Genomic DNA, 9,634 nt, shown 5'->3' with positions numbered 1-9,634 from the left:
CACAGACACCCCGAATCAAAAGTACAGATATACACACACCACAAAACACTGAATCTGTTTCATTTGTGATACAAGGAAAGCAGCACGGGATAAATATGTTTTCTGTATTTTCCTTTTAAACAAGAACACAAAATAACATCTCCCGATACAAAGACATTTTGCATCCCCGGGATACAACAAGTCAGGAGTAAATTGCAACCATAAGCAGGACAAGGAAACTTTCAGCGATTAGCTTACCAAGTATCCTATCCATATGATGAAATTATGGTATGAAGAGCTCAACGGATAGACCATTGTATCAGAAGATCTCACATATAATACATATACATCTCACAGAGTTATTACAGTAGGTGAACAAGAGTATAGCTAGTCTCACCGAAATTGCTTTTAACACATTAAGATCAACAAGGAAACAGAACATCCCCAGCCTATACTCTAGACACGCTAGTCCTTTAGAAAGGAGACATACCTGTCTCCAAAGACCTGCACCTTAAGTGCCTTTTCTTCTCAAATGGTGCAAAACAAGAGGTGATCCTTCAAATAGATCCAACAAATAACCCTCTAAGTCCTCTAGAGTATACTTTATGTACTTGCCAGCATTTCTCCCACTCTCTAAATGACCCCCGAATCTTCCCAGAAAAGAGCGATATGCAGGAAGCACCTTTTCAGAAATAGAAATCCTAAGTTCTTCGCGCAGTTGAGCATCTGGGACCTTCCAACCAGTCTGGATTCTATATATTTCTTCAAAACATGCGTTGAAGCTCTTAAACCTCTCCTTGAGGGCTACCTTTGAAGCATTGCTTGAGCTTCCGCTCAGCCCTTCATCCTTCAAACAAGATAAAACCTTGCTCCATGAAGCTCTAAGATAGCTTGTAGCATGTTGTCGAATTTGACCCCTCCGCTTTCTGACCCACTGATCACCTAAAAGTTTCTGAAGCTCTGAATCTTTCACTTTCTGAACGATGTAATGTACATTATTCATCAAAAATATATACTGCATTCCACAATCTTCATACATTCTCGACTTCCCCTCCAGATTACCTTCTAAAGACTTGATCAGTAACATCAACCGCCTCGCCAGTGGTGCAACATTCTCCAACTCCGAGTTATCACCATTATCATTTCGAGAAGAGTCAGGTTCCATGCCCCTCTCTAACTTCTCTAGAAGTCCATTCAGCGTATCACTATAATCAACCAGCAATTTCACATAATTCATAACATAACGAGTCAATGGGTGGATTTCACCGCCTTGTGTTGGTTTCTTTGAAGCCTCCCTCTGAACAGCATTTTCAAACTCCACAAATGTTCCAATAGCTGCTTCTCCTAGGCCATCTAACACCCCCTTTGCCTCACTACACACCATTTCACCAGCTTCATCACTAAAAAGCAGGTCTATATCAGACAAAACATCTGCCAGGGCATCATACATATCAAGAATCCTAAACAACTTCTCCGACGACCTTCTCCCTATCGCCACAGCTTCACCAAAATTCAAGAGCTGCATTACACAGCCCTTTGCAGTCTCCATAAAACAGACTTCTTTAATCAACTCCGACTCCACAAATATCTGTTCACATAAGCTCTTTTCAGCAGATAAAAGGATTCTCACCAGAACTTTCACAGCATAAATCCATTTCTTCATTTTCTCATCCAGCGACTGCCATTCAATCCTATGAACCTCCTCAATACTCAGCTTCTCAATCCCAAGAATCGCTAGACACTCATCAAGAACCTCCCTTCGAACACTCGAATACACTTGACAACATTCCTTTTCATACCCAGATCGAATCATCCTATTCGCAATCTCTCTCAAATCAATCATAGCATCAGGATACACCAAATCAAGCGAAAATTCATCAACCCCACCAAGACTCTTCCCTTTCACATGATTATACCTTCCGCTACTAACATCCTCCTGATCCTCAGACAACGTACCCGTCTCAAAATCAGGAATTTCAGCAGCAGACGACGAAATCGAACAACGACGAATAAACGAGGACTCGTGTAACCTCCCAGCATCAAAAGGAACAGTATTTCCAATAAGAATATGACGAAACTCATCTTCTAAATGAGCCATAGCGTGTTGAAGAGCAGCTTCAGCTCTGTCCATAAGAGGATCATTTTCAACATTCAGATCTTCAGTCATCTGTATAATCTCATCAACAGCAGCAAGATATTCGAACGTCGAATCAGGATCGGCGCTTTGTGGTGAGTTCCAGTGAAGAATAAGTTGCTCGGCGGCTTCGAATCGAGGATCGGTAAAGGACTCATCGGCTCCGGCGGCTGCGGCGGCGGCGGCGGCGGATTTGGCGGAAGTAGGAGTTGAGGAAGAGGATGACGTCATTAAATTAGAGAGTTTTGAGAGACGATTATCGAAAGTTGATAAGATCATAAGCATATCATCAGTATCAACATTTGTTGAGGTGTTGAGAGATTTAACGATCTGTTGAGCTGCAGCAAGAACCCTATCTTGTCCTTCAATAGTCGCTGCCATGTAACCCTTTCTCTCTCTCTCTGTCCTTTCTATTTTCAACCTCTATTATATATATATATATGTATGTATGTATGTAGAGGATTGAATTGAAAGGATATATATATATATATATGTGTGTGTGTGTTGGGGATTTGGAGGTTTGAAATTAGGGTTTGTGGAGAAAGGGAAAATGGGGAAAGAAGGGGAGAAATGGGGATGGGGATTGTTTGTTTGTTTGGTGGGATTTTTTTTTTTTTTGGGAAATTGGGAAAATTGAATTCAAACGGTGATTGTTGCGTCCATTTGTGTGTGCGTGCGGGCCTGCGGGGGGATGTTTCGTTAGACCAGTGGGGTTATTACCTTCGTCCTTCCAAATTCCATGATTATGATGAGAGAATACGGTAATACAAGTACGACTCTTTTTTTTTTTTTTTTTTTTTTTTTTTTTTTTTTTTTTTTTTTTTTTTTTTGGTTAATGCATATGCAATCCCTAAATTTGTCCTTTTTTTCGCTTGGAACCTTAACTAAGCGTTATTTCTATTGAACTTCTGAATTCGTCCTCATGTATGTCTATTAAACCCCCTAAGTCTAATTTTTATTATAACTAGAAATTAAAATGGAAAAAGAAGGTGGAGTAATATTTAGACATGCGTTAAGCTATTGTTTTAGATCATGAATGTGTCGGTTTCTGCTCTTCCACTGCCAGCTAAATTAAGAGCTACTCTTTTTTCTCCTCTCAATTATTGCTAATCTTAGCTAAAAGATGGCATAATTAAATTAGAATATATATTAGTGTGTTGCTACATTGAAGATAGAATACTATGTAAGTCGGATTATGTTTGATAGACACACTTGAGGACAAGTTCAGAAATTTAATAGGAATAATATTTAGTTGAGATGCCAAAAAAAAAAGTCAAGTTTAGGGGCTGCATACGCGTTATTCGTTACGTCATGAAATGGCATATTCCGAACTAAACAATGGATGGGTGTGTTGTACCTTATGCGAAATGTTCTGTACATGCCAGCTTGAGTACTAGTACCAAGATTAGGATGTGCTTGATATAAATCCAACTTTTTTTGTGCTGGCTCTTCAAAATATTTTTCATAATTCTTTAGAAAACCAAAAATTATGAAAATGACTTTTTTAGTGGGAGTAGGAAAAATAAATTTCATAAATAGCATATGGAGTGGATTGTCCCCCCCTCCCTCACCCCACCACTCCAATCCTATAAATCAACTAGATTATATATAAATATTCTTAGAACGATATTGTTTGCTTACTTATAAAATCCTAAAATTAAATAAGAAAATTACTTATTTAATAGAAAAATATTTTTTTCTTTATGCCAAACACACTCTTATTTCAGGGAGATTAGTTTAGAAAGGTTCTTTGCGCTGGACATATGATCTTTTCACGTTTTTTCTTTCAAAAGTTGTTTGGTTATCCATTTTAGTTAATTTTCTACGATTTGAAGTTGAGTTTTTAAAGTGTAAGTTAAAATATTCCTCACAAAAAATTGATATTATTTCAATGTCCAAACACAAGTTCAATTTTTAAATACTTTTTTTAACTTAATTTTAAATACTGCTTTTCAAAATATCATCAGAGTCATGTCCAGAAGTATAATTAATTATAAAAATATTTTCACCGGAAAATGATAAAATATATACAAAGGAGATAAGTAAATAAAATAGAAGAGATATTTGAAGGGTTATATTCAATCATTTGCTATTTGTTGTTCTATTCAATTAAGTGGAATATATAGTTGAGGAGTCAATTATGAAACTCTTAAGACTTTCTACTCAAGGAATTTCAGTTTAAGCAGTCCAATGATATTTTAAGTTATACTTAAGTCCCTTCAATCAAAAGTCGTTATGATTATTCGGCTAAACAATTCAGATATATTTCTTATACTTACTTTGGCATAGTAAACCCTCAAGGTATGGTCTAAATTGATTCGCATATTCAGACCAGAAAAAAGAAAATTTTGATTCGCATAATTTTGTTAGTTTATACTGATATCAGTTTAGTGGATCACAATGACTTCACAATTAGCGGTTGATTGGCGCACATGTGAAATTTTATTCTCTAATATAGTAGATTCCCATTTGTCCAATACCAAGGTAATTAAAATATAATGAATTATCTCAAAATCTATTAGTACTTATTTCATGATCCGAATCAATTTTGTACACCAAAGACAGATATGTATTTACTAGTACTTGTAGATTAATTTTTCCATATCTGATTGATCAAAATGTTTTTTTATATCTTTGAAAAAAATTAGTAAATAACTTTTCTGGTGCGAGTAGGAAAAACAAATTTCCCAAATGATAATATGAAACGATTCTCCTCAACCTACGACCCAACCATCTTGACCCTCCAGCTCCACGCCCCCTTCAACCACCACCCCGGCCCTCCAACTCTACCTCATCCCAGTCCAATAGTGTTTGCCTATATTATAGTACTCCTTCGTCTCATTTTATGTGATACTCTTTCCTTTTTAGTTAATCCAAAAAAGAATGACACTTTTCTTTATTTAGAAATAATTCAACTTTAAAATTTCCCATTTACCCTTAATGAAATGACAACCACACAAACAATCGAGGCTTGTTTTTAGATCACAAACTCTAAAAGTCTTCTCATGTTTATTAAACTTCGTGTCAAGTCAAACACCTTCATATAAAATGGGATGGAGGGAGTAATGTTTTTGATATGAAAATTCTACTTATTCATCAAATATAAAATTAAGTAAAAAAATTACTTATTTTTCAAAAAAAGAAAACATTTTCCTTCGTACCAAAAATACCTTATTTCAGTAAAATGAAGAACGATAAAATATATACAAAAAAAAAATTAATAAATAAAACTATTCTTAAAAGATACTCCTTCCGGATAAAAAAAAGAGTCTATTTAGCCATTTGCACACCCCTTAAGAAACTAATCACTCCAAGAAAAAAAAATGTAAATTGACTAAACTATCCCTAATTAAATAGACATTGGGATTTAATCACAAAATACTTAATAGGGGCGAATATGGAAAGATAAGGTTAATTGTTTCTTGATTTAATAAGTGAACATTTTTTTTACCCAGGAAAAAAAGGTTAAGTGGACATTTTTTTTTAATCTGTAGCGAGTATTTGAAGGGTCATAGAATCACATTCGATCATTTTCTTTGTTATTCCATTCAATCAAGTGTAATTTATGTAAGGAGTCAATTACGAAGCTCTTAAGACTTTCTATTCGAGGAAATGTAGTTTAACCAGTCCAATGATATTTTTTATACTTAAGTCTATTCAATCAAAAGTCGTAATGACTAATGATTATTCGGCTAAACAATTTAGATCCATTTCTTGTATTATCTTTTACATTGGCATGGTAAACCCTCAAAATGTGGTTCAAATTAATTCGCATAATTTGGTTAGTTTATAATGAAATCAGTTTAGTGGATCGCAATTAGTGGTTGATTGGCAGTTTGCCACATGTGAAAAGTTATTCTCTAATTAAGATTCCCATTTGTCCAATACTAATAAGGTAATTCAAATATTAATTATCTCATAATCTGAGAGGAGCCGGATCCATCTATTAATACTTATTTAATGATCCGAATCAGTTTCGTACACCAAACCGAGTACATATCCATTGTGGAGTGTTTAATATAGCTCTCCTGAGAATCAAATGATTTTGCTGTCCCATAAATCATAATATTTAAGTTTGTATTTTCTTTTAGGATTGATATATGAGAAAGTATCGAAGTAATTAACTGCCTGAAGAATATTAAAGTAACTAGTAAATTTACCCGCGCTTCGCGCGGTCAATAAACTTCTTTTAATACATGTAGACGAAAAATTGAAAGTAACAAATATATGCAAGATATACATATGAAAGATCTTTTAGAAAAATTAATATATAAGATAAAAGATACGAAACGGGAAAAAACCTTCAATAGAAGCATCTCATATGTGTTTTATAAGTTTATAATAGAGTTCTCAAGAAATAGTCCTCCACTCATATAGGAATAACTTTTCATATATATGCATATAAAAGTTAGTTCTATGATCAATATTGCTTAAATTATGTAGGAGTATATATTATTCTTATAAATTTGATCGATATAGAAATAAATTTTCTTGTATATGCATGTTAAAGTTAATGACTTAATTCTATCATACATAACGATTTTTTCTAGTTAGCTGCAGCACTTTCCATATAAGCAGTTTCACACAAAGAGTGGAACGAAAACAAACATATGCTTAAAAACGTATGATTATAAATTTTTCATAAGCAAATTCTATTTAGAAAAAAAAAAAACCATATCTTTGAGTAAAAGAAATCAAATTGTTGGTAATTCAACATTTTAAATGCATGATTAATACTATGTTACCGTGTTGAGTTGGACCTTGATTAATCGGAGCGTCAATGCAAGTATCGGACACCGCGCGAGAAGCCAGAAAAACAATAATGTTGTATTACTGCAAATAGTGAAAGAAGTCTGTAAAACGCGGGCTTGTGTAGGTTGGATTATCAAAGGAAGTGCAAAATGGCTTACCTAAAACAATAAAAATCAATGCTTGTACATGTATAGTTTTAAAACCAAATAAATTGGTTCCGGAAACCAACTTCGAGTGGCTCTAAATAACAAATATATTATAAGGTTGTCTTGTTTGACAATATGGGTGTTGGAACTATCAATCCCGACTACTTTAACTTGTTACCGTCTCCAGTGTCGTCGGTGTATCCGTGTTTAATTTGATGGCTTCTCCAAAATTACAGAGCACATACCATATCAAATGAAACTTGTTTAATTCAATACGTGAGCAACGAAACAACTAATAGACAAAATACTGAGTAGTACAATTAACATAAAATGAGGTGGAAAAAATATATGTTGAAGAGGAAAAGAGAATTTGCTGGCCAGTGGGAGGGAGAGGTAAAGGAGAAGGACGGAAAGTGAAGAAAAATAGTTTTAGTTGGAAAAGGGAAAGAGGAATAGTAATTAACAGAGGGAGGTTTTAAAACTGCCAATTTAAAAGGCGTGTCCTTTTAATTTTCTTTAGCAAATTAAATGGCAAAAAAGGAGTAAAGAGGAAAAAAAATAGGAAAAAAGATAAATATGATTTCTGATTTTTTAGAGCGCCACATAGGCGAGCCTATTGCCTGCTTTTATATATATATAAGATATAAGATTAATCATTGCGTGTCAATTCCAAATGAAATCGATTAAAAAGATATACTCGTATTTATGGCTCTTTAATTAATATTTGCTATCCAAAATTTTAATGGAGGAAGGAGATAATACTTGCTCTCCATTACTAAATTTGCAGAATCCTTATGAAGTTTAGTTCAAAGCAAAACTTGCCTATTCATTCACAGTTTAAGGGCCTCTAAATGACTTTACTCTCTCTTAAAATTACTTTATATTTCTACTATTAAGAAGAGGCAGTTGAGGCTCACTTTCGTCGTCCGGTGGGCCCCTCTTCTTAATAGTAGAAACAACAACAAAATAAATTGTGAGCCCCTCTTTTTAATAGTAGAAAAACAATAACTAATATTTAAAAAAAAATATGGGTCCCATATATATTTTAAAAAAATTGTGGGCTCCATATATATTAAATAACAACTAATATTAAAAAAATAGTGCAAATTAATAATGTCAAAAAAAAAGTACACCTCCTATTAAAAAATCAAACAATATTCGTGTAATTTTCAAAATATCTCATTAAGTCAATAATGATGGATTCATTGCCACGTGCGTATTCATAGCAAACACTAATATAGTAAAATTTTAAATACGGAACACAAACTATAATTTTATATTAATCGTGTTTTGAACATAGTATCTCATATTGACAAAATCAAGCAATATATATATATATATATATAAAGTGAATCCCATATTAAAAAACAAACAATGTAAAAAAAAAAGTGCAAAAAAAATTGTGGGCCCCATAATTCTAATATATATATATATGCATAAAGATAGTGCAAAATTAATAATGTCAAAAAAAAAATGCACCATCCCATATTAAAAAATAAACAATGTAAAAAAAATAATTGTGGGCCCCATAATTCTAATATATATATGCATAAAGATAGTGCAAATTAATAATGTCAAAAACAAATGCACCCCATAAATTGTGGGCCCCTCTTCTTAATATTAGAAACAACAACTAATATTTAAAAAAAAAATATGGGCCCCATATATATTAAACAACAACTAATATTAAAAAAAAAAAGTGCACCCCTATTAAAAAATCAAACAATATTCATGTAATTTTCAAAGTATCTCATTAAGTCAATAATGATGGATTCACTGCCACGTTCGTATTCGTAGTAAACACTAATATAATAAAGTTTTAAATACGGAGCACAAACTACAATGTTATATAATCGGGTTTTGAACATAGTATCCCATATTGACAAAATCAAGCAATATATAAAAAAAGATGAATCCCATATTTAAAAAACAAACAATGTCAAAAAAAAGTGCAAAAAAAATTGTGGGCCCCATAATCTAATATATATATATACATAAAATAGTGCAAATTAATAATGTCCAAAAAAAAAAAGTACACCCCATATTAAATATATATATATATGTTTTGAACATACTATCTCATATTGACAAAATCAAGCAATATATATATAAAAAAGTGAATCCCATATTAAAAAAACAAATAATGTAAAAAAAAAAGGTGCAAAAAAAAATATTATGGGCCCCATAATTCTAATATATATATATATATATATATATAAAATAGTGCAAATTAATAATGTCAAAAAAAAAAAGTAAACCCCATAATTCTAATATATATATATATATATATATATATATATATATATATATATATATATATATAAGCATAAAGATAGTGTAAATTAATAATGTCAAAAAAAAAAGTGTACAATCCCATATTAAAAAACAAACAATGTCAAAAAAATAATTGTGGGCCCCATTATTCTAATATATATATGCATAAAGATAGTGCAAATTAATAATGTTAAAAAAAAAAGTGCACCCCATAAATTGTGGGCTCTCTTCTTAATATTAGAAACAACAACTAATATTTTAAAAAAAAATTATGGGCTCCATATATATTAAACAACAACTAATATTAAAAAAATAGTGTAAATTAATAATGTCAAAAAAAAAATGCACC

The 9,634-nt window shown here is 32.3% G+C and overlaps 1 protein-coding gene across 1 annotated transcript; it reads right to left on the bottom strand.

Moving 5' to 3' along the window:
• Positions 1-293: 293 nt before the first annotated feature.
• LOC132632519 (exocyst complex component EXO70B1) lies at positions 294-2,792 on the bottom strand. The gene has a single exon (XM_060348481.1). The coding sequence runs from the start codon at positions 2,492-2,494 to the stop codon at positions 491-493; it is 2,004 nt and encodes a 667-aa protein (XP_060204464.1). The 5' UTR covers positions 2,495-2,792; the 3' UTR covers positions 294-490.
• Between the last annotated feature and the right edge of the window lie 6,842 nt (positions 2,793-9,634).

Source organism: Lycium barbarum, chromosome 3, assembly GCF_019175385.1.
Source record: "Lycium barbarum isolate Lr01 chromosome 3, ASM1917538v2, whole genome shotgun sequence".
NCBI classification, from domain to species: domain Eukaryota; kingdom Viridiplantae; phylum Streptophyta; class Magnoliopsida; order Solanales; family Solanaceae; genus Lycium; species Lycium barbarum.
Note: the sequence above shows the minus strand (reverse complement) of the source record. Positions and strands in the feature narration are given on the sequence as shown.

Coding starts and splice junctions, on each gene's coding strand:
- LOC132632519 (XM_060348481.1), bottom strand. CDS start 2,494: ATGGCAGCGACTATTGAAGGACAAGATAGGGTTCTTGCTGCAGCTCAA.